Source organism: Lepisosteus platostomus, chromosome 13 (genome assembly GCF_059453375.1).
Source record: "Lepisosteus platostomus isolate fLepPlt1 chromosome 13, fLepPlt1.hap1, whole genome shotgun sequence".
In the NCBI taxonomy this organism is placed as follows: Eukaryota; Metazoa; Chordata; class Actinopteri; order Semionotiformes; family Lepisosteidae; genus Lepisosteus; species Lepisosteus platostomus.
This window is the reverse complement of record NC_142623.1, coordinates 7618774-7644399: the sequence shown is the minus strand read 5'-3', so window position 1 is coordinate 7644399 and position 25626 is coordinate 7618774. Positions and strand designations below refer to the sequence as shown.

Genomic DNA, 25626 nt, shown 5'->3' with positions numbered 1-25626 from the left:
CTTATATAGCGCTTTTCTGGACACTCCACTCAAAGCGCTTTACAGGTAATGGGGACTCCCCTCCACCACCACCACCAATGTGCAGCATCCACCTGGATGATGCGACGGCAGCCATAGTGCGCCAGAACACTCACCACACATCAGCTATCATTGGGGAGGAGAGCAGAGTAATGTAGCCAATTCATAGAGGGGGATTATTAGGAGGCCATGATGGGGTAAAGGCCAGGGGGGAAATTTGGCCAGGACACCGGGGTTACACCCCTACTCTTTTCGAGAAGCGCCCTGGGATTTTTAATGACCACAGAGAGTCAGGACCTCGGTTTTACGTCTCATCCGAAGGACGGCGCCTGTTTACAGTATAGTGTCCCCGTCATTATACTGGGGCATTAGGACCCACATGGACCGCAGGGTGAGCGCCCCCTGCTGGCCCCACTAACACCTCTTCCAGCAGCAACCTTAGTTTTTCCCAGGAGGTCTCCCATCCAGGTACTGACCAGGCTCACACCTGCTTAGCTTCAGTGGGTTGCCAGTTGTGAGTTGCAGGGTGATATGGCTGCTATGATGCAGCTACCCCCCTGAACTACTTCAATCTCTAATTAATACCACTGATCGCAATTGACAGTCTGCACGTCCTATTGAATGTGGACATGACCTTTTATTCAGAACACAAGTCAGTGTGACACTTGCTCTTCAGGTGCTCCTTAGAGAGAGTGTTTAAAAGCTAAGTTAAGCTAAGTAAGATAAAAGAGAAGCCTGCTTGAGACATTAATGTTATTTTACTTACATTTTGTAATCATAAAAAAGGCAGCATGATAATTGTACAGCAAAGAGATGACAAGTAGGCATCGTCACTGAAACAGTCTCAATCTGAATGGATGTGTTTGTTCAATTCACTAACAACTGTAAGACCCACAAAGTCTTATTCGCAGTATTTCTTTTGTTTGGTGAAGTATGTTACAAAAAAAGTCACAAACTTAATGAAGCAAGCACAACTGAATCAAAAGATGCACAACTCCCAGAAGTTATAATACTTTAAAGAAATATTATTGCTTTCAAGCGAATGAATGGGATTCATTATTTTTGTTAATTACAGTTTTCTATATTTTTAGTAAACCACAGGATAAATATTTGCGCTTGTTTTCTCTCTGAATTCAGGGGACACTAAAGACAATCACCCAATGTACTGTGCTGTGCTCACTGAGAGTTAAATATGTACATATACATTGAAAAAAAAAACATTGTGGCAGTATAACTAAAAGTGAACAGATGCAGCCTTGCATGAACTCATACACATACATAGTTTGATTTCAAAATACAATAAAGTACAATTTAGTGTTAGTGCAGTAAATATTCTAGAATCGAAGAATCAAAATACAGGAGAAAAACATTGTATAATTTCAGTCTTTGTTTTCTTAATTATGTTATAAATACAGTTGACATACTTCTGAAAAAATACTACCTTGTCTTCATGTAGACTTCTAAACTTTTTTAATCCAATGGAAGTGTGCCTTTTTTTTTGCACTCTCATTTAAAATGCATCAGGACAGTTCATTCTGCACCAGTACACCTCTAAAATTTCCCCTCCCGCTTTAGAAATCCAGGTTCAAAGACAATGAGGAAAAAAAAGTCATCATTTGGAAGCTTGCCAGATGATAATACCCAGAATTACCACAACTAAAGAGAGAATCAGCGCCAGGATACACATCTTCTTACGGGACTTTTTCTGAAAGACAAAGGCAGTGCATTTTCAGACTTTTCTCCAGCTCCCCTCTAAAAACCAGAGATAATTTAATGTATTTATAACTGTCATCCTGGAGGGAGGGGATTAGCACATTCCTCACAGTGTGCTTATTTTTCTTTTTTTTTATAGAGTGAAAGGAATGAAAGGATATTACAAACCAAATCTGTCCATTCTTGCCTGATGTTAACACAGCATTTCATCACGAATCCCACAAACTAGCTCTTCGCAGCATTACTGGGTAGTTCGTTCTGGTGGTTAATCATTTTGATCATTTTGTCATTCCTTGTTATAAATCAGGATCATTTGTGCCTGTTATTAAACTCACCCTCCTCTGTAAAAGGGGAAACATGTAGCCCATGTAACACTGGAGGCACAAGCCCATGACGAGTTACAGGGAGTCTTCCGGTTTACAAAGCAGGCAAATCTCACGACTCAATCAATTGCTGCCTTAATTACTCAACATGGCATCACTGTCACTAGCTGATCTATGACCAATATAGATCACCCATCAAATCTATAAGTGGCATAGATTGGTATCCGACATAGCTGTCAGAGGCTCTCTAGGGTCAGGGTAAGAGACCTCTGCTCTGTAGAGGGTTCTGAAAGAGGTCGGACAGAATGAGCCGATAGTTCACTTCAGTACCAATTCCTCTGTGTCCTGCCTTTCACCTCCAGGCTCATGTGACTCCTACTGTAAATCATGTTAGGTGATGTAGTCTCAGAAGCAAATAAAGGTCTAAACTGAGACCACAGCAGTACAGACTTGCAAGTATAGCTAGACCTGCAAACGTAAGGGCAAAAGCTTCATTCTGAAGCCTTAAGATAAAAATATTTGTCACATTGCTGCAGTTCACATTATACAGGAAGTGGTAGAGAATGAAAAAAAAACCTGAACAACTGTTTGATTTGCTGCTTACTGGAGCCGCATCAGTAACTTTCTAGATACCAGTAAGATAGGGTATTGGTGTCTGTAATCTTCTCAGACTTTTCCCCATTTACAAATGCCGGGCCAGACAGCAAGCCAAACTAACATCTCTTTCACACGGTTACCGATATAGGTTTCCTTAAAAAGAAACAAGTGTACAACCTAAGCACCATACCAGCATGTGCACATGATTAGTGATGCAATGCATTAACTGCATGGCTGCAACAGTCTCTCACCTGGTAATGCGATGCCTGGTGTAGCTGATCAGTACCCCGCTCGACAAGGACCTCAGCACTCTCCACATTCGCCTCAATGCTGTCTGTGAATCAGGAAGCAGAAAGACGTCACTGGCAATGATCCGTAGCAGATGGAAAATCACACAGGGAATTTCTGTAGTCGTCATCAAAGCTCTGCGACAATATGATCATAGGGCTGGAGATTTCTGGGAAGGCATCAGAATGGCATAGAATGATAAAGCTGAAGAACAGGGAAACCTGTATTGAATTTCCAGCAATTTATGAGTCGAAAGGAAAGTGATCCAGCCTTGTTCACTTCTTTGTATCCGAGTAATCGCCTATAAGGGATGTAAAAGCAAAATTCCGGTACAGTTAATCCTTTGTAACGCTAACATGAAGTCCAGTGCAGTTCAGATAATAACTCACAATGCATTTTGACGGCTATATTATTCCTGTTTTGTCCATTTATTCAGATTCTGACATCAAAGACCCTCTATAGTGCTGTGCTTACCTATCATTTCACCCTGGTCATGTATCATTACAGCGAGGTCTTTGAAAATCTGGTTCACATCCATGATGTCCGACTACAACAAAAAAGCAAAATAAATTAAAGGTCAAAGAATAAGACTCGATCAACTGATATTAAACACTGAATGCAGACATGTGGCACGCAGCTTATGAAAATGTGCATCAGGGCTCCGTTTTTTAAAAATCCACGATCAGGATCGGGTGAATACTGGATTTTGCTTTGTAGTGGGCCACACACTGGTGGGATGATTAACACAGCTGTCCCACAGCTCCGCTACCCTGGGTTTGATTCGAGCTTGGGTCACCCATGCGTGTGGAGACTGCACATTCTCTCCCGTTTTGTTCCTTCTCCTGGACATCCAGTTTCCCAGCATGCCAAGACGTGCAGATTAACTATGCCTGTCTACGCTGAGCTGTCCCAGTCAGAAAGGGGAATTCATACCTTGGGGGTAATTAGCAACATCGGTCCTGGCTATGGAACAGCTAGAGAAACAGAACCAAATAAGAGCAACGGGTCAAACTGCCTCCTTTCTGATCAGAATGCCTGAAGCAGTAGTGGGAGGTGATCAGAATGTCTGAGCAGTGGTGGGAGGTGATCAGAATGTCTGAGCCAAGGAGGGGAAGGGCGTGGGTTTCGGGGGGTCGCACCTCCAGCTGTCGGATGTTGGTCTCTCTCTCCTTGATGAGCTCCAGGTCCTCCTCGGTGATGGCAGCCTCCTCAGTCTGGTCTTGCGTCTGGCCCCATTCATCATTGCTGGGGGGACAGAGACCGGGGAGCGCAGGCACAGGTGTCAGCATGGAGCCCCCACATACAGGACCCAAGAAAAGACCCTGAGAAGTGCGGACTAGCACCCACAAATCTCTGTTATCTGACGCTTAGAGAAATAAGGATCCTGCACTCCTCCATGGTTATGAGGCAACTAAAGCAATTAAAATAAATCAACTACTATACCCTCACAGCTCTGGCTCTTACATTATAGTCATTTTTTTGCGACATTCTGGTATCAAATATAAAATAAAACTGTTACAGCCACAGGTTTGGGAAGTTTTTGAAAATAAGGAGTTTCCTTCATCGACTGTTTTGTACGCTGCCATCACACAAGGCTCCATCCGAGCAGGTCAGTGTGTAAATAATATACAGTACAAGCACAGTGTTGACAAGGCAAGACCCTGAAGGTGAGGGAGTTAAAATACGAAACGGCTTTATAGTTCTCAACTTACGTGTCAAATGACACAAGCTGTTCATCTCGGTTGCTATCTTCAGCCTGCAAAACCAAAAAGCCAAAAGAAAAGCATAAAAAAAACAAATCGCTTCAAACTTCAAACTGGAAAAATCAACACTTCTGACCCGCGCTACCAAAACCTGTTAAAAGGAAAAACTGGAGTTCCTGAGGTCCGGACCTGCACAGCGCCGGCCAGGTGACGGCGACACTCGCTGTGCAACCTGACAGCCGGAGAGGCAGTAGGAAGAGACCGTCAGGGCCAGGGGAAGCCCAGAGGAAGAACAACCAGGCCTGAGCGGAGAGCGGCCCGGGCTGTACGTACCGAGAGGCGCGAGCCGGCCCTGGCCCGGGCCACGGACTCCTTCTCCTTCTCCGCGGCACGCCGCTGGACAGCCTGGAAGTTGTTGAGAGCCGCGGAGAAATCGTTCATCAGCCGCTCCTTCTGGATCTTCTGCTGCCGCTGCAGGGAGGAAGAGGAAGGGTTGAGAGGAGCGGAAGGCGAGACATTTCTCCAGACGTCCGATCAGCCCCATCTTTTTTTTGAGGGCCTCTGGACATCCATCTAGTGGTGCCAACCCAGGCGCCATGAATAAAAAGACCCCCCACTCACCTGCTCTGAGGGCGACAGGGGCAGCGGCAGTGAGCCTAGGTCTTTCAGGTGTCTGTTGGTCTCCTTGGCCAGCTGGTTCGTATAGTGCTGCAGCTGCTGTCTGCAGAAACAGGCAGATCGAGGGTTACACTGCACAGCTGCTGGCTCGCTCTTCAGGCCCGGCCCTGAGGATCACTCTCATGCCAGTCTACAATCAACAGTGCCAAGAACTGTGTCCGGGGGGGGGGGATAAGATAATAAGATTCTACAAATCTACTCTGACTGTTACTGGAACTCATATGGTGAAGTGCCAGTCAGTGTCCTGTGTTTCTCACGCCAGACGCTTCCTTTATGCCAAGCGCCTGTTCACATCGCCATATTCAAACGAACGAAAATTAAAAGATCAAGCTCTCAACGGCTGGGCGAGTTCAATTATTAGAACTGAAATTCAATTCATAAGTTGAATGGGATTTTGATAAATTCACAAAAGAAGGATGGCTTAGTCTACCAGCAAAATACCCTAATGTGGTCATCTAAGGTTTTCTCTTCCAGCGCAAACCTGAGCCTGATCAAATGGGATGGTTTGGAAAGCACTGCACATCTGAGTTCTCTCTTTAACGGTGTGCGAGTTTGGTCACAAACGTCTGCTGCCCAAGACAGGAGTAATGAAAGAGCTTCAGCACTGCCCAAGGCAGAGACTTACAGTTTGTCCTGCAGTTCACTGGTGTCCTGTCTCGTGCCCAGCTGGTTGACCATGGCTTTGATCTGGCCAGCTGTTGACCACAATAAAAGAGCAGGGATGAATATACAAGAAAAGCTGAGAACATACATACTGTACTCATACATCATATATAGAAGAGGTCTCCCATTAAAGTCCAGTCCTGAACAGCCCCTGTCCAGTTAGTCTCATAGGTCAGCTGACTGGAAACACTGGTAGGTTAAGCCAATAATTAAGCCAATAATCTCTTTAATTATAACTGAGGATTGAAGACTGCTGACCATTTTGGTGATCTCTTAATTACTTGATCTGACAAATTACCTGCTTAAAATTATCATTAGGAAAGTATTCCAGGTCTTTAAGAGAAAGTGGAAACAGAAGAACCTTACCAGTCCAAGAAGGTTGCAAATTTACCCTATTAACAGCACACAGCATCCACTAACCACACAGACATATGAAATAGAAACAAATGATAACTGACTTTTCTGCAGAACACGTGTGTGTGTGTGTGTGTGTGTGTGTGTGTGTGCGTGCGTGCGTGCGTGCGTGCGTGCGTGTGCATTCCAAACAGCGGTATTTCACCACTGACGTGTTAGTGAAGCCTATGGCTCAAATGGATGCACAGGATTAAACACGTTTAGTTATTTATATCCTGGCATGCTGTAACAGTGTGCAGTGCGTAAGCAGTGCACCTGTGAAACACTGGTCTTTTCACCAATCATTTCCCAAGCGTAGATGCTATGCAAACATTTTCAGTGTTTCATAAATACAAAACATCTTCAAAAGAGAGACGCAATACAGTGCATACACCACTTCCACACCACAGCCACCACTATTTAAAGAAACTCACACTGATGTGCTTCAGCTGAAAACCAATGATCACGAAATTCATGGTTGACAAGCCTCCTGTAACAACAGGTGCTCCAGAACACAGTCATTTCCAATTTCCGGACTACCAGAACATTTCACTTCTGTTTTTTTCACAAATTTAAGCAAATCGTGTTCTGTTATCAAACCAATTTTCACACAGCCGGTAAGGGAACTGCAGAACGCAATATTGTGGGCATCCCCTTGTCAGAAACAACTGAACTGATTGGTGGAAATAAAGCATTTCAAATGTAAATTTAACTATTTTTGAATGCAAGTGTTTTTATTTATTTAGCAAAAAAACTCAGATGAAGGGCAGTAAAAACAGTAAAACAATAAGACAGAATAGAAAAAATTATACCTGTACAATTATTAAAAAGAGAACAAAATACATGAAAAAAGGAACCAAAGAATAATTTAAGAAAAAGACTAAAAACGATAAGAAACAATAGCAAACATATACATATGCAAATGTGTACACACACTGGCATGCTAGGAATTATATTTTTTATATTTGCAATGTTTATAATAATCTTTGTTTTGGGTTGGCATTGTGAATAAGGTGGTGAAAAAAAATCATTAGTATGAACACATTCTGGCAAAAACTTTTTCCTTAATCTTTTTCCAATTATCCGGGTGGAGGGAGATGATCATTTCTTGAATTCAGGGTTGCGGGGGAGCCAGAGCCTAACCCAGCATGCAATGGGCACAAGGCAGGACTCACCCTGGAATGGACACCAGTCCAGCACAATGCACACACATACCCAGGCAGACACCAGGGCCAGTTTTCCCGGAAGCCAATTGAGCAGTATGTTGCTGGATTGTGGGAGGAAACTGGAACACCCGGTCAAAAACCATGCAAACACAGGAAGAACGTGCAAACTCCACCAAGACAACACCCCAGGTCCAGAATTCAACGCAGGGCCCCTGCACTGGGAGGCAGCAAATGCAAACTATTGCACCACTATCCTGCTCATGATCTTTACGCCTTTTTGCTTTCTAATGCCCGAGAGCTCCAGAAGTTCTATGCTGAGCTGTGCGGCGTGTCTAAGCCCGACAGCGAGGGGTCGGGTCTGTGGTTCTGCGCCGGCTGACACTCACTGTTCTGCGTGATCTTCTGGATGTTGGAGCTGCATATCTGAATGAGCGTGTTGAAATCGCGTGGCTGCGAGCGGTAGGCGTCTCTGCCGTGTGACATGGTGGTAGAAGGGGGGGGGGGGGGCGTGGCGTCAAATGCCCTTCGACAAAGGACCAAGGAGGGGCAGAAGGGACAGGCCGCTCAGCTGCTGCCACCTATGAGAACGTAAAAAAAAAAAAAATCTAATAATCATCATCCTACACTTTACCATCAGAACACTTTGGCATGTTTGTCTTTCAATCATTCCTCAGGTACTGCCACAGATGGGACTGTCAGCAGTCAGGATCTACTTATCTACCCATGCCTTTCCCTAGTGTGGAACATGGAAAGGAAAATAAACTGTCAGTGTTGCACAGGGGCTGCAGTCTGACACCGTTCCTCAGCACCTAGATGCTAATATGCTTCCTCTGCACACTGCTTGGCTATAAGCATTAAGACGCCTTTGCTAAATCTCCAAATACTGAAGCAGTCACTTCCAGTAGAAATGTCAATCGTTGCAGCACAAGGTCATGCAGAAGAAGACATCACAGCCGAAACGCTGCGTTTTCTGTCTTCTCTTTTCAGCATGGAATAAACCTATTACTTGTTCCTTTGCAATAATAATCAAACTATGTTAAATACAATTCTTTTTTTTTTTTCCTCAAAAAGTCACTGCATTCGGAAACAACACCGCCTTAACGTTGGAACGTTGAAAGGTTTTAAAAGGCTCAGATTATATTGGCCCCCGTTCTAATCTGGCCCTCTGGTAACTCTGAAGATTTCCCATTGAAAGGAGCTGCCTCATGTTTTAGTGCAAGAGGAATTTGATATGAACCTGGAGAGCTCAGCAAGGCGTACAGAAATGAATGCGTCTTCTCCTGTCAGCACCTGAAAGAAAATACACATGGCAGTCAATGTGCAATCAAGACTGAAGATACTCAATGGCAACCAAACAGAAGAACAGAAAAACAAATGCACTGGAAAGGGCCTTGAACTCTAAGATTAGGTCATGCGATTGTTCATTTTATAGGTTTGTGTGTTTTTAAACTCAAGACACCTGTCATTACCTGTTTCACAAATTCAAAAGATGAGGGCTGACACAGGAACAGGATGACTCCACTATCAATAGAGTTTTAGGGTTACTGGGTTTAAAAGAGAACAACTTCACAGGCAGTTCACTTCCTCTTGTGTTGTTAAACACTCAAGCCTGGTCTTGAATTAAATAGCAATTAAGTCCCAGTGGGCTACAAACACATTTGTAACTGCATTCCACTTTCATTTCATTGAGATATTTTTTAAAAAATACATTTTAATAGATTATATTATGTAATTACACACTTTCAAAATTAATTTTCCTATCACGGTTATTTTAAACGCAAACAGCGCTTAAGATTGAAACAGAAAGTTATGCATGAGATAAACTAGACGATGAAATCGTCTAATTGAACGGCCTATCATCATTTCTTCGATATTTTTAAACCGCCTCAAACGTTCCTTAGTAGGCGTGGTAGCTATTTATCTCAGATCGTTAACGGCGAGAAAAAAAAAGTAATGAAGCGTCATTTTCAGTACCATTTAAACTTGCCACTAACAAACGCACACAGACTCGGTCTACGAACGACGCCTCTGAGTAAATGTGAAAAGGAAGCCGTGATTTACTGTAGCGTAAAAAATAGTAAATTTATAGCATGTCATTACACAGGTCAGATGCCATTTTAACATTTGCTTAACAAGATAAAAGAGATCAATTTAAGGCTGTTCCCAACACTGTAAATAGGATCGTGCTACATACCTCCGGTACTAGCAACAACAACCCATACCGCTTTTATCACAGTGTTACCAAACGCCGTTTTCGCTTGTTTGAACTCGGACACAAATTTGCAGGAAGGATGCTTGCTCGCCCCACCGCGCATGCGCGTCGCAGCGATTTGACAAAGGCGCAGTATTTGGCAACTAAGTCGCTCCACCCTGGGCCCTTAAATTCGGGTGACACGTTACAAAACAAACACGAAACGCTTCTGAAGTGGTTAATATGGATGTGCCCGCACAGTTACGAGTTCATGGAGAAACGTCTCGCTGATATATCGGGGCCTGGAGTATCCATGGACATAAATGCGGCAGCGAGAGATGACCCAGTTTAGGGCAACACGTCCGTTTGCCGGACTGCGATGCGAGATGTAGCTAAACTAAGCACACAGTTATTTGCATTATGCTACGAGTATACAATGCCCTGCGACTTCCAGAGTGAGTGCCAGTAGTGCTCTACACGGTTTGTGAAAAATATAAGTGCTCAATTTTCTGTCCGTCGAAACAGTTTAGATTTTCCCAAACCGTTTGCAGATCTCTTTTTACGGTAACTAGCACACAGGTCTTCTCCAGCCCTTATCAGGGCCCGTTCACTCTTCACAGCTGCAATTGTTTCTAGCAAACGAGGACAGCCCTGATCGGCCTGACACCAAGAGCGCAGGTTTTGTTTTCAGCGAGATCGCACTTCCCTATTCAGTACAACCATATGTGCAACTGTACATGAATTTCCTCTGGGACAGTTTTCAAGTTTCGTTTTTTTTTTTATTTAAGCATTAAAAACGTGTTTCTCAAAGTATATTAAATAACCACCGTACGTTACTGCACATTTTCTCTTGTTTACATGCACAGACGATAGAAATCCGGACCGCTGACATCCCTCTCAAGAGAAAAGATTAAGCTAGCCGATTTGCATAGGTGAGCACCGGGCTGGTATAAACAGTCCTAAACCGATTCTTCTCTCCAAAGGCATGCAGTAATTTGATACAATTTAAACTCTTACTTGTCCGTAGAGCTCAGTTTCAGTATGACACTGACAGCTTCCTCTCTGCTTCTCCAGAGCGGTAGACGCTACGTCACAGACCTGACCCTGAGATTGGAAGGTGACGTCATTGAGCCGGCCGGCTATTTCAATTTAACCAGTTAAGGCAAGCAAGTGAAATACAGAAACAAGACATCTTTCCGTGGCGGCTCCTATTGCTCCTATTGAGAGGGATTTACCATCCATCTAGAATGCTATAATTCTGTGGTATAATTCCATAGTGATCCCAATAAAAATAAGGCTTTATGAAGGTTTGCTAGAACCTCATTCGTATCAGATTATACGAACCAACGGACAAATACGCGCCTCACTGACAAATGCAATCATTATTTTTGGAGCTAATGTGTACTTGGATCATTTTGTGAGCACCTGCCCCACATGGATTTTCAGAGTTGTGTTCCTGTATCGAGAGAAAATATGCCCATTTTTCGGAACCACAGCGAACAGTGTTGGGGAGGATGTCAGAAAGCCTGGCTGTTTGTGCAACAGTACAATCCGCTCTCTCCTGGTGTGCAGTACTACGCAAAGGCTTCAAAATCCTGCCTTTGCTGTCGAAGAGAGCTACGATGCACCCTTTACATGCTCAAGGAGGATGGAAACAGCACGGATTTCCTGTAACCAGGCCTCTCTTTCAGACCCTGGGCAGAGTTCCAGGTGTCTTGTGACTTTCACAGGGTTCCTAGTAATTGCAAAGACCCTCTCCTCTCCTCACATGATGTCCGAGAGGGGAGGAAACCGGCTGATATGAATGAAAGTGTTGTAGGGTGTAGTAAGATGGCTTTGTCCTTTTATCATCTGCTGACAGGACCTCAGTTTCCTCAATAGGTTAAGCTCATATTCCAGCTACTTCACTCCTTTTTAAAATTTCAAAATCCTTTCAGCCCACCAGAGATCTCAGCCTGCTATAGGCTATTTAAAATGAGCTATTAGAGAAATACAGGGCTATATCTCTGGTCCTTTTTGAAAAAGACTCAAATATTTGACCTGTAGTATTTTGGTTCCTACAGCCATGCATGACACGCAAACCAGAATAAAAAGTACAACACAAATTGAATAGTGTTCTAATTGCTAGTATCTTTTTGTTATATCAAACCATTCCGGAATTCCTTCATTGCAGTACAGTACACATTTAGAAATAGCACTGCAATTTAAAGAATGTTAAGCCAACCATTATGCAAAAGGAGACGATACTGATCAATTGAAACATCTTTATTAAAAATATTCGTAGTAAGCAAGACACAATTTAATTATTTTCTTAAGGATCTAAGACATATACATGGGAGTCTTAATTAACATTTCTTTACTGATGCAGCGAATATTGTCCTGTACAGTATATTTATTTGCTCACCTTTTGTGATCAGAATGATACGGTTATCATCACAGAACACTCTACTCTCTTCAGATGCCAAGAACAGAAGAACACAACTACACATTCCACATTCTGGCCTTTAAACTGTTACTGATGCCAATTAAGGAAACAGAGGAATTATAATAATATTATGCCCCTGCCCCATACCCAGATCAGGTCTTTTGGAGAATTTCTCCCATTAGGATATGTGTACTATAATCAGATTTTGGTCTACACTTGAAAAACACATATTGCCCCCAAGGAAGAGGTGTAAATTATGCTTATAGATATTACAAAATGACCTACAACAAAATGGACAATGCTCCATATTAAGCTGTATTAACAAGGGTTTAATGTACTATTAACAATCTATTTACAACAAAATGAGGTTCTGTAAAATGTTAATATTGTCTATATGCACACCTTAATGTTTATACCAAACCCAATTAAAAAAAACACCATTGATTATACATTCTGTAGAACCTCAATTTAAAGTAAATAGATTATTAATATCCATTAAACATTAACTTACAGAACACACTCTAAAGAGTAATCTAAACATATCAAGACCAACCAACAGGATGAGACTGAAATTCAACACCATGCGCAGGACATAAATTAGTTCAATTTTTTAACTGTACAAAAAGAACAGCGTTGATCATGATCAACTAAGCTCAACCTTTAAGAAGAGTGTTACAGCTGAAAAGAGGTCTGGCTGAAGGCAGTCACGCAGTCTAGACACAGGAAGAGTAAATGAAAATGTTGCTTGTGCCTCTCCCAACCAATGTGCTTGTGACTATGCCAGCACTGAACCAGAGACTCAAGAACATAAGACAGTGCCAGTAAGACACAATCAAGAATTTGTTTTTGTGCAGAGGAATACTCTGTTAAAATGGTTCTCCACTTTCTCATGAAATCACTCATTCCTGTTTATCTAGGACAATAAGTAAAACCCTTCCTTGACCAGTCAGTATATTAGGAATCCCTTGCTCCTTTATGCTTAAAGCAACACATACACAACACATGAATTCTGAAACATCTACATAAGTACAATGTACTTCTACATTGCAATATTTGTTTTAATAATGGTTGGGACTGTATCTCTAAAAAAAGAAATTCAGATACCACAGTTAGCGGTGCTGTGGTTTCAATCTAAAGACCTAAAGATGTTAAAAAAAAAAACATCTTCCTCTTTCGATATGTAACTATGTCAACAAAAGCAGACAAACTGGGATCTGGCATAAGGTCTAACTTTAGAAGCCTCAAAGTCACATTACCATAGTTTGAAGGGCATCATATAAAGTCATTAACCAGTATCACAGAGGTTTTTTCTTAAACAAAACACACTTTAAGCATGAACTGTACCCCCAGGCATCCGTGAAGGACTGTGCTGATGTACTGTTCACCTTTTAGTAATGGACTTGCCCTATTTTTGCTTAGGTTGTTGAACAAAGAGCAACCTAGCTTTCTGTGTTGTTTCCAGGGGTGTTAATTGATGGTTCTTGCACTTTGCCCGTTAGGCTTGAAGAATGGGCAGTGCAGCTGAAAGGGCCACAACAAATTCAAAGCTGTGCTCTGATAGCATGCATCTCACACTAGTATGAAACTGGAATTGATGAGGAAGCAGAATCCAGGGGTTGCCAGTGACAGTCCATCAAGGCATCATATAGCTCCTCACTCTGATCCATGAACTGTCTGTTGGCTTCAGCAACATCCATCTGAGGGTTGGGATCTGAAATTCAGAGGCAGGTCATGTGAGACAAAGGGACAACCAGCCTGTGAAACATGAGCAAACTAGCCCGGGGCCTGTATGACTACCTCCCAAATGAAAACCCCCAAAGTACATGATTCTTCAAAAGATCATGACCGCTTTTTAAAAATCCTGCCAAGGTCAAGCTGTTAAAAGAGAATATCCGCTCACACAGAAAGAATTAAAGAGAGCATACCTTCCAGATCGTCATCCTCAATTTCTTCATAAGTCTGAAAGCAAAGAAAAAGGAATGAACTAATGAGAATTTAATGTACAAATTCCACACAAGTCATTCAGAAGCAGTAGGAGAGCTTGTGAGCTCAAACTGAGCTGTGGCAGTGGTGCTACAAAGCAGAATGAGAGCATAAGTTAGGCAGCTTTCCGAAAAAGAAACAAAACTCTTACTCCCATTCCCCATTATATGAAGATAAACAAGTAGCCTACTTGAGTATATCATGAGAGGCTATGATATAGGAATATACAAATGCTTACAAAAGACATTAGGCCTTTTGGCCTATCTAGTCTGTGTGGTATTTAGATAGTTTTCTTACAAGAGGCCAGACTATTGACTTCAACAACAGTTATGGAAGTATAGAACGACCTACCCACCTCTTTGGGTAAAGAAGTACCACCTGTAAAAATCACCAGTTCTTGTCCTTGTTTTGCAAAACGTAGAGAACACTGATGTCAAGTTGTACTGTACCTGCATGGTGCTCTGAGTGTAGCCATAATGAGGATAGCTGTAGCTGTAGCTGCCCGTGTTTTGGTCATAACCCCATTGTGTGTAGTAATTGAGGTACTGCTGATAGTATGGGTTATAGCTGCCATAGGAATAAGACTGGTCATAGCAGGCATCCGATGTGATCCCCCTGTTGCTGAAAGAAAAAAGTAATTAATGCAAAAGGGCATTTGCTGGTTAATTGTGACTGCTGACATGAGCTGAGCATTAGTCCAGAATAAAGGTGTTGAAAGCTGGACAGCTTCTGACCATAAAATCTCCTTAACTTCTCTGACACACCATACAGCACACAAAGTAAATTCAGAAGCATTTCAAGAAAAAAGTAAAAAAAACATCTTACTGAATGCTAAATCCCTGGATCTGCCTTTCTCCAGGGTATTTATCACGCTCTGAAACACATGATACCACTCTATTAGCCCAACCCTAGTTACTGTCTGGCATGTGGCAGAGAAATATGTCAAACTGAAACTAAAAGGATTTTTAGTCTCCTCTGTTTCAAAATGGCTCTTTTTTAACCGGTAATTACCTGTTCACTTCTCTACAATGATCACAACAGGAAATACACACCATTGCAGATGTATCTCAAAGCTGTATGAGCTATAAGAACACTACAATATTCAGAATTTGTATGACATTCCAAGCCCTTCATTTCATTTTGGTCTACAAATACGAGCCACTATGCAAGCCTAAGGAGTTCCTAGCCTGGAGAGCATCGCTCACATTCTACCTGTTACAGGATATTCCAGATAGAAAAAAATCACTGGGTTTAGTTTCTTCCCTGGGAACCTTTTTCCATCAGACATGGTAATGTCCATACCTGAGAGAAATATCGCTGTTTTCCCACAACTATCCTTACTGAATGACAACTCTTCACTGAAACTCTCTATTTCACAGAGCAGAATTTGGCTCGCAGGTACTACAGCAGCCAAGAAGATAACAGCTCTGTGCTGGCAATCTTCTGGATCCTTTAGTCTTCGGACAATTTGTTTCTGGGGTTTTCAACGGCCCACAGTGCTGGAATCCAGGCTGTTTGCTTCTTCGAGTCTGAAACTGAAATTACACATCTTCTACTGAAGTCTTTTCACTTAGTTTCTCAAACTCTTGAGATTTCCCGTTTTGCTAATACTGCTCTTTTATTTCTCTTGTCTTGTACTGACGTACGTTCCAAACCCAGGGCGGGGCGGCCCTCCTGGGTGGGAGTGGAAGGCACAGGGACCCGGGATCGGGACTGGGGCTGGGGTTCAGGGATTCAGTTCGCCACCTGTGGCATGGCGGTGGTCCAGTACCACCTTCCCTCTGTGGCAGGAGGGGTACCGGCTCAGGGAGACATCCTTGTCACAATCTCTGTTTGGCAACGTTACTACACATGAAAAAAAAAAACGTTCACAAAAACAAAACAAAACTCAAGCACTTACGGTTTGCTTACGGCCTGGCTGAGCCGCAAAGGCTTTCCTCCGAGGCCCACAGCCCCCTGGCACTCCTGCAGAACACGTCTCTGTTCCTGCTCGTCCGCAAAATGCACAAACCCGCAGCCCCTGGAATTCATGATCGCCCAGGTCACCTCAGGCACTGCCAGACCATCAAATAACACAGCACCAGAGGGAAACTAGTCTTTCCCTGCTTGAGTACAACACTAACTATACTCAAGACATGATGATTTTGCCCAGTGGTCAAAACTGCAGGTCCCTATGTGCACACATGGGAGTTCTGTTACTAAGGACACAGTCGTAAAACTCAATTTGGCCAAGGTATCCCAGGAGCACACTGGGTAACAGTGAAAATGAGAACGGTTTTGCAGGGGGGATTGTGAGAAACAGTCCTCTGTATTCATTCATTTTCTGTCATCAGGCTGGGAGGACACAAAGGTGGGGGCAGAAAGTGATGGAAAGACAATGCCACACAGACTGCTTTCGCAGATGGTACAAAAAAGAGAAAAGAGAAAAACAAACTGTCTCCACAGAGCAATTTGTCCACTGTATTTGCCTTTATGTTACATAGATTTTATTGCAGAACCTGGGCAACATTCTAAATGTATTGTTTGCAAAGAGACAGACATTGGTTGTATGTCAAATCGTGGAAAATAAATAAAAGACAGAGATTGCCTTGTCAAAAAAAGCAACAGTGATATGTGAGGAAAGTCTTTCTACAGGTTCTTAAGCATATGAACAAGTAATATAATTCTATTTAGGCTTCTTGTGTGTTCTCCAGAAAACAGTCTTTTTTGAAACAGATGAAAACCCATTTCTGAACTGTGCTGTGGCTTCTTGAATACCCTACATTAATTCTGTCTGTTTTGTTTTTAGACACCTATAGCCTCCTTCACAGATCATTCTACTGTGACCATGTCAGCCAAAGATAAGGGGCACAACGTGCTGTTGTGGGTTGTGGTGAACAGAAAAAAAAAACTCGTAGAAGTGCATTTAAACTGAGAACCGCAAACCTTTAATGCACAGGCCTGTGAGTTTACTGACAGGTAATTATACCGTTTGCTCATCCAAGTTTGGTTGCTGTGTATTTGGTACCAAATCCTTACCTGGAGTTGCCCAGATGGTCCAGTACCACCTTCGCTCTGTGGCAGGATGAGTAGCGGCTCAGGAAGAATTCATATAGCATCCCATCATCCACTTCGGGGGTCAAATCGCCAACAAACAGTGAGAAGTCAGGGCTGCAGGTGGGACACATGATTCCAGCATTGAGAAAAACAGGCAGCATTCTCTGAGCAAAGTCAGAGTTCAGGCAAACTGCTCTTCTTTTTTGTATGAAGGTGTGAACACATCAGTACAACTAAAAATAAACCACAACCAGAAATATCTGTTTTCAGAAAGAAAGGCCTGTCTAATCTGAATATCATTACTATTTTCTTTGTTTATATGAAACCCTGGTTTAACACTTATTCACACACTATATGCATCTAAGTTTGCAGGTCCTAGTGATTTACAAAGCTTTTTGCGCAACTTTGAAGATGAACATGTCTCTGCAGCTCACAGGGTCTACTTGGTAACATGCAAGAAGCAGCCAAATTCAATCTACAACTTTACCTGTTGTCCATCTGTTTTCCATAGCTCGCCCGGTTTAGCTTGAATCTTTTGGGCTGAAAAACAACGCACAAATTAAGCAGCGGTAACTTCATGTCCATCATGTCCATCCATCAACTATCAGTCATTTCCATCCAAATAGGAAGGCATCTTCATAGAAGTGATAACCATGACACATCACTGAGATGTCCATCAGCCCATGAGGTCAGAGAATAACTGAAACTATCCCTAAATGGGCAATAGCCAGCTATATAGATGAAAGACATAAGGAGATGTCTTTCATACAGATGGAGAAATAAGGATTGAAGTCCCTTGTGAAAGGATACAGCTCTACTGCCTGGAAGAATTAAACTCCCAGACTTCTGATATCAGAAAATCAGATGACCATGAGTCATCACCGGCTGTCTTAAAACTTATCCGACAATGTCAATAGTAAGTTGAAGTCTTACAGGCCTATTCCAGAATCCCTGCAACATTTCACTGATATGTGTTCAGGGCTTATTTTTAACTCAGCAATCTGAAGAGCAAAAAAGGCCTTGACTAATATTGGTAAAGAACAGCAGGACGTACAGGTGTGGCTCCAGGGATCGGCTTGCCATTGATTTTAAGCAAACACTTCTCAACTTGCGCTTCATCTCTGAGCTCTATAAAGCAGTAACCCGCTCCACTTCTGGAAAAACAAAAACGAGAACTGTAAAACCATGAACACACAAGTCAAATATTTCATGGCCCAGTTAATTCAGGGCTGTAGGTCATTGCATGTCATATGACACTAAAACCACTGTTCTTAAAAGGTACTCTTCACAAACAAATAACAATAGCGAGAACTGGTGCTAAAATCCAGGACAGAGAGACAGAGGAAAAGTGGGAGCACAGGATGGTCACAGAAAGCAGACAGCCCAAGGCTAAACAAGAAGACCAGAGAGGGTAAAGACAAACGAATGTGCAGCTCATCACGGGGAAAGAGATACCACTATTTTGCATGTTCCCTTTAGACCCACAAGGGTTAAGAAGATCCAAAATCCAACAGGCTCAAAGAAAGCTCTAAGTGAGCCTCTTTTACTCACATGCGCATTGGACATTTCACATCATGCAAAAGAACCAATCTTAAATATTGACGTATGAAGGAGAAAGGTGCAGGAGAGCTACTTCTAGCTCAGAAAAGTCTTAGCCGGTCTGTACATTGGCCCTTTTTCACAGGCACCGTTAGACGGGCCAAGACTTCCAATGTGATCTTACCCAGTCATCCTGTTGCGGATGATCCTCACCCCAACAATGAGCTCCCCCATGGTGGCAAAGGCACGGGAAATGAACTTCTCATCCATATATGACTCCAGCTGCGCGAAAAGGAGACGTCAGACGACTCACAGAAAGAAAAAAAGAGACACGAACCCACACACAGCCTGACGACGCTGGCGGCAAAAGTTCAGGCACCCATCTCCTGCAGCAGGAGCAAACTGCCTGACTGCAATCCGTAACACTTCAGGGTCACAGTGCGACAGGGTCACGTCCCGACAAGAAATGGCAACTTGAAATGACTTGCTGCATAAAAGCAATCGATGCAAACAGTTCATTGATCCATTTCCTAAGAGCTTCTTCTAATTCAGGGTCGTGGGGGGGGCAGAGCCTATCCCAGCAAGCAACGAGCATCACAGGACAGACACACACACACTCACACTGGGGCCAGTTTTCCCAGAAGCCAATTAACTGACCAGCATGTCTTTGGACTGTGGGAAGAAACCAGAGCACCCAGAGGAAGCCCACGTGAATACAGGGAGAACATACAAGCTCCACACGAGAGAGCACCCCAGGTCTGGATTCGAACCCAGGATGCCAGCACTGCAATGCTGACCTCTGTGCCACCCTCAAAACAGTTTGTTTATGCAATTTTTTTTGGGGGGGAAATCAATTAACACTTTATTTCATTTATAACTAACTAGAGTTATTAATGAATGGAGTAGCAGGAAGTTACAGTTATGAAACAATGTACCTGTGTAAAGCTAGGTAGTTATTTTTTGTCTCTAATAAAAATTCATACATATTAGTTATTTCCCCATCTCCCATCTTTAACAAATAAGGCCTATATTGGCCACGTATTCGTTCTTTGGTGTGTTTCTGTAACAAAAACGTAATCCCTACCTTGCAACTAGCCCTTAACAGTAAGCATTTCCATGAACCAATAAATTCGTTTTTAATCGCATTTTTATTTTTTATATTATTACAAGATCTTTTTATCTTGTAAGGACGTTATACTCGTTTACAAAACAGCGGGTTTTGCTGTAGCTTTTTAACTCTTATCCCAGGATATCCTAAATACAGCATGGACTCATCAACGACAGAATAGCGCAACAGAACAATAGCTTACACAATCGCGAAAGTTAAATAAACGTTAAATAGCAACAAAGTAGTCTTTATGAACTGAAAGGCAACAATCAATCAAAACGTAAGCTTAATTATTTGCGATTATTTATTTTCCTAACTCGTAAATAAGGCAAACATTACTGCTCACAAATAATTTGAAGAGTCCGTTAATATTTCATTCTTTGATAAACACATGCACACTTCAGGAAACATATTTACTACGCCCACAGAAGAATAAACAAAGATGCGACTCACATTTCCCATCCACAAGCAACTCATTTTTCCCCAAATAAAATAGCCTGTTCAATGTAAAACTTAAGACGACGTACTACTCGCTGTCAAAGTTCACATCAGTACGTTCCTCTAACAACTTTTCTTCCTGCTCCTGTTCCAGAAGAGACGGCTTTATCAATTGCGCCCCCTGCCGCTTAGGAGGGCAACGTCGCTACCTTTTCATCAGATCCGCGTTAGAAAAATAACTGTTTGGTAGATCGTCTATTTTTCTAACGCGTTCCTTATAAATAAGAAGCCGTCTGTTTCGAAATATAATATCGCATACAATATTTGAACTATAAGGGTTCCTTGGTGGAAAAATAAATCTGTTCCTGCAAATATACACATAATAGTCACGCTAATTAAAGATACTGTATTTGAGTGAAGGAACGACGAACTGAAAATATATGTTTTTTGATTGCATTACTCCAATTATTTTCCACTTGGAGCACAGTGCTGCTCTGGACCAGATATTAGGAACCTCCCTCCAAATTACACAAGTTGCAGCACTTAGAAGCAGGAATTAGAGGCGTTTTTCTTGCAGGAAAGTCTCAAATCGAGGTTTTGATGAGTGCGATTGTGGGTGAGCACGGCTTGTTTCATCAGTCCTCAGTAGGGGTGAGTGGAGATTACTCTAGGCAGAGAATATAATGGACTCAGCTCCCGTGTTCACGAGACAATGATCGAACCCCAGACCCTGACAGAGTAGAGTAGTTTATTGCCATATGCACAGGTACATTGGAATTCCTAATCGCGCTGATCTCTCTGGACAAACACAGTACAACAGACAACACGACACAATGTAGACAACAGGAACAATAAATATATTGCAGGTGCAGTTGTGTATTGAGTCTGAGGCCCACCGTTAGCTGTTGTTGAGGATGCGCACTGCAGTGGGATAGAAGCTGCTCTTGAGTCTAGTGGTCCTTGCTTTAACAGTGCAGTACCGCTTGCCAGAGGGTAGTGGGAGAGCAGTTTGTGGCCAGGATGGTTTGATTGGATCCTGAATGATGGATTGGGTTTTGTTGCGACAGCGGATGGTGTGGATCTCACCGATTGTTGCTAAATTGCATCTTATGATCCTCTGTGCCGTTGCCACAACCCTTTGTAGTGCATCTCTGTCATGCACGGTAGTACTGCTGTACCACACAGTGATGCCACTAGTGAGGACACTTTCTACGGTGCTGTAAGAACATAGGAGAAGTCACAAATGAGAGCAGACCATTGGGCCCATCTGTTAAAGATCCAAGGGTATCATCCAGCTGTTTCCTGAATGAAACAAATCCAACAGCATGGCAGCTTGTTCCACACTCCCACAAGTCTTTGTGTAAGGAAGTGCATGCTACTCTCGGTTCGAAATGCACGTACACGTAGCACAGGAACCAGGTGTGTCCTCTGGTTCGTGGCTCCCTGTTCATTCTGAAGAAATCCGCTGGTTTCTTTTGTGTTCGGTGCCTTTGGGGATATTTTTTGAACACCTGTATGGCTACAACATCTGCTTCTGGCAGACGAATGCTTAATCAAACAGAAAATGGGCTTCACCTTGTTCAGTTCTTTCCCCTTGAAGTATTTGCCGAATAAACAGCGCTTTGAACAGTGACGTGTGCAGATCACCTGGGCTCACCTACCATTACATCCTGACATCCATAACCAGCTCATCCAATTCAGGGAGCCAGAGCCTATCCCAGCAAGCAATGGGCACAAGGGAAGGTACACACACACACCACAGTCAATTAACCAGAAGCCAATTAACCTACCCGTATATCTTTGGACTGTGGGAGGAAATACCTGCATGGCTCTTCCTGAGGACACCCTGTGTAGTTTCACTGTGATAATGTTGCATACTTATTGTTTGTGACCTGCTTTTTCTCATTTGTTGTTCTACACATTCCACAGTGCTTTGAGGTATCACTCTAGAAATGAATTTGATTTATAACCATAACCCTTCACGATCATCACTGAAAGAACAAGAGACCATATAGTGCCAAGCCAAAAAACGTTTATTGTTGTAAGAAAATATCATTCCAATCCGCTTCACAGAGAAATGCAATTTGTCATTTGCAAAGAATTCGCTAGTATGCAGAGGTACCTTAGAAACATTCACTGTGCTGTTCCACCAGCACTCCCGTACAATGAGGTCATCACAAAGCTTGCCTGTCACTCTGAGATTACACGTAGTTTGTGTACATTTTTAAACAACAGAAGTTTGTATACGTGCTCCTAAGCAGATGTGGTTCTGTATTTGGCAGATAGAGAGTCTAAGGCAGATCCTTTTCCGTCTGGCACGGGCCGGTCCCTGGGAGGCAGGCCCGTCAGAAGAGCTTGTGCAGCAGCAGAGGAAAGAGAGTCCCGGCCAGCTGCAGGATCAGAGGGGCAGCCAGCGTGTCCGCCGCGCCTGTCGGCTGTCACGGAACAGCAAAAGACATCAAGTGCTGAGCTCCAAAAGCTCAGTGAACCTCCACACCAACACACACACACACAAACGATGAAACCCACCACATTCGTTAGTGCTGCGTTCCTGCAGTTGAAAGTAGCGGTTGCGCCGCTTTCGTTTCCGAGATTACTTTTACTTTTACTTTGAGCGGCACAGACAGGCACAAACGCAGCACTGACGAATCGGACCGGTTCGATTCGATTTTCTCCTGCGCCGTCGTTGGGGGGGGGGGGCGAGTGAGGTCACGGCCCCAGAAACAGTAAGGCGCTGTATCTCGGAAACGAAGGCTGCACGAACGCAGCGCTAACTAATTCGAGTTTCACCGTTTGTGCTGTTAGTACTGGGGAGCAACTTCACTGAGCTAACAAAACTATATGAAAGGGCAAGAATCATCAATAGAGTAAACCGGACAACTATAAATCGATAACGCCCCGTGTTCCACAAAGAAGCGCCACTGACACACGACACTCGTATACAGTATACACAGTGTCTAAGGGTAACATTCCCTGGTTTGTACTGAATTAAATTAATCATTCACAAATGAAAGTAAGCAGTGCTCTCTAGCACTTTTTATGATTCGTATGCTATGTATCTCTACGACACTGCTACAGTATATATAACACAGTCCGAGTGTAACTATCTCTGGTGTGCACTGAATTAAAACAATCATTCATTTAATAAATATAATGCTTATTAAAACAGGATGTTTTCTTCACTTCGGCTCCATATTCCTTCACCAAATATTAGTTTCACAACAAGGCCTACCTTTTCGCTAGAGGTTCTCTGAAAATAAGAATGAAAAATAATAATGTTAATGGAGATACTGTGAAAAGTTTTTTTTAAAAAAAAAAACTTGGAAGTTGTCAGCTGTTATGAAACAGAGAACTACAACGTCTTAAAAAAGACACTTTATTAAACAATATTAATATTATTTCATTAGCTGATCATCTTCCGTTTACTCCGCCCACACGCAAACAGGCAACTTCAACACCAGGACAGCTCAGAGCTAAAAAAGCTTCAAAGCCTGACGGCTACAAACTGATTACGGCTCAAAACGCCCGAAGTTTCGAAGAGAAACGTAATCCGTACCACTGCTGTCATGACACTGGTATATACAGAGCCCAAATCTAATAATTCACTGGTTTGCACTGATGGATTAATACCCTCATTCATTGTTTCCTTTTTTTTAATTGTATAATGTTAGCATGCCCAAAGGGGTTGGGCATCCAGTTGACCTTGGACCCCTAGAGTTTTTTTTTTCTCTTTACTAAGGTTTTTGGTTCCTCCCCTCTGTTGTCTTCTGGTCTTTTCTGTTCTGTATTCACACCATGTATGGTCACTTGATTTGTTAAGCGCCTTGGGGCAACCTTGTTATGAAAGGTGCTATATAAAAATAAATTGAATTTAATTGGAAAAAATATATTGTAGTTTATATATTGCTTATTCAAAAAATACAACACAGGACATTTCCTTTACTCTGGCTCCTTATTTCTTAATCAAATATTACATTTTAGTTTCACAACAGACCTTGGATTATCTAAAAATAAGTATAAAAAATAATGTTAAATTGGGATGCTGAGAAAAATAAACTGTTAAAAAAAGTTGAAAAGCTGTTATGAATCATAATTCAAAATTCCTTAAATTTAAAATAATTTGCTTCTAAGTAGTGCGAGTTAGTAAATTTTATTTTTTAAACTAAATTTCTCTGGGATTTATTTAAACGTGAAACAACGGGTAGCAAACGCTTTGCGACTTTATCTTTTAAAGGCGCATAGAATATATATATTTACTACTATTTACACCCACAGAAACAGGCAGCAGGAAAGACGAATTCTAAACACCACAGACGAGAAAACCCAAGAAATCAATTTATACATACGTTTTTTTTTCCATGATTTGTATCTGCTGTTCCCTGTAAAAGGTAAAAAAAATCAAGATAAATTCAAACTGTGAAGTATGTTTCTATAGTGTTCATCTGAAAAAAATCGCTGCTGCCATGTACCGAAAGACATTCTTATTCATTATTATTATTATTATTATTATTAAAATTAAAAGAGAAGACGGTAAAATAAGTTACCGCAAGACACGCAGTAACTTTGCGTGGAATCCAACACTTGATCCGAAACACAAGAACCTGTTTCTCGTTAATCACACGAAGTTACAGATAGATATTGATGGGTTTTTTCTGAAACAAAAAGGGAGCCAGCTCTCGGAACACCCGCTATTTGCTGATATTGAGCAGGCGAATAAACACGATTTTGCACGGAAGCACACGGAGTAAATGTTGGCACATTTAACTTGACTTAACACATTGTTCACATTTCTAACCACGCATATTAACATACGGAGTCTTTGGATTATATTCTAAATGCACCACAGAACTAGACAATACCAGAGGTGTAAAGTAACACTATACCAAAACTATTAAAATACTTTCTCTAAAGAAAATACAAATATTGGCTAACTGTCTACACGGCTAAAGCATTTTTACCTCCACAACAGCCAATAATACCATCAACGACACAAAAACGAAGAAAACCAAACGTCGGCTCATGGTGAAACGATGTCTGCTCTCCGAGGACTGTTAATAATGATGTTCTGTTATCTGTTTTCCCGCTGAGCGCTTTTGCTCTGCAGGAAGGGTGTATCGTGTGACGTGATCTCACAGGTTTGAGCGCTCAGTCGCTTATTTTGCTAGCACGTGTAAAAAAAGCAGAAATAAAAACTGAAACGTTTTTATTGAGGTGATGATGGAAGCATGGAAGGATGCAAATACGGTATAAAGACAAACATCTGTCCACTTAGCGAAGTGCTGAGCAATGTAAAATTGCAAAAGCACCGAGAAATGTGTTCTGCCAGGCTTAGTCTTTTTGAGGTGCTGACCATGCCTGTTAATT

General features: G+C 42.3%; 2 protein-coding genes and 1 long non-coding RNA gene across 7 annotated transcripts; all 3 read right to left on the bottom strand.

The window, feature by feature from the left end:
- Positions 1 to 757: 757 nt before the first annotated feature.
- LOC148649780 (syntaxin-12-like) lies at positions 758 to 10887 on the bottom strand. Of its 3 annotated transcripts, none has more exons than XM_088602911.1 (11): positions 10751 to 10887; positions 8780 to 8832; positions 7929 to 8120; positions 5946 to 6015; positions 5264 to 5363; positions 4976 to 5113; positions 4652 to 4695; positions 4079 to 4184; positions 3414 to 3486; positions 2903 to 2985; positions 758 to 1723 (listed from the first exon to the last, which is right to left on the bottom strand). In XM_088602911.1, exons 3-11 carry the CDS (start codon positions 8023 to 8025, stop codon positions 1631 to 1633), a joined length of 804 nt encoding a protein of 267 aa, XP_088459037.1. In that variant the 5' UTR covers positions 8026 to 8120; positions 8780 to 8832; positions 10751 to 10887; the 3' UTR covers positions 758 to 1630. The 3 variants fall into 3 exon arrangements, with proteins under 3 accessions (XP_088459037.1, XP_088459038.1, XP_088459039.1); XM_088602912.1 differs by lacking the exon at positions 10751 to 10887 and adding an exon at positions 9737 to 10108; XM_088602913.1 differs by lacking the exons at positions 7929 to 8120; positions 8780 to 8832; positions 10751 to 10887 and adding an exon at positions 6350 to 6464.
- Positions 10888 to 11983: 1096 nt separating this feature from the next.
- Positions 11984 to 20433, bottom strand: LOC148649779 (tRNA selenocysteine 1-associated protein 1-like). 2 transcript variants are annotated; one of them, XM_088602909.1, is made up of 9 exons: positions 20278 to 20433; positions 18901 to 18998; positions 18232 to 18331; positions 17665 to 17717; positions 17160 to 17291; positions 16042 to 16161; positions 14591 to 14762; positions 14084 to 14117; positions 11984 to 13869 (listed from the first exon to the last, which is right to left on the bottom strand). In XM_088602909.1, exons 1-9 carry the CDS (start codon positions 20299 to 20301, stop codon positions 13733 to 13735), a joined length of 870 nt encoding a protein of 289 aa, XP_088459035.1. In that variant the 5' UTR covers positions 20302 to 20433; the 3' UTR covers positions 11984 to 13732. The 2 variants fall into 2 exon arrangements, with proteins under 2 accessions (XP_088459035.1, XP_088459036.1); XM_088602910.1 differs by having other exon boundaries at positions 14591 to 14756.
- A 2124-nt stretch (positions 20434 to 22557) lies between these two features.
- On the bottom strand, positions 22558 to 25427 carry LOC148649778 (uncharacterized). 2 transcript variants are annotated; one of them, XR_015925927.1, is made up of 4 exons: positions 25221 to 25427; positions 24605 to 24641; positions 23495 to 23512; positions 22558 to 22697 (listed from the first exon to the last, which is right to left on the bottom strand). It is a non-coding gene; the product is annotated as an uncharacterized LOC148649778 (long non-coding RNA). The 2 variants fall into 2 exon arrangements; XR_015925926.1 differs by having other exon boundaries at positions 24609 to 24641; positions 25221 to 25424.
- Positions 25428 to 25626: the final 199 nt, after the last annotated feature.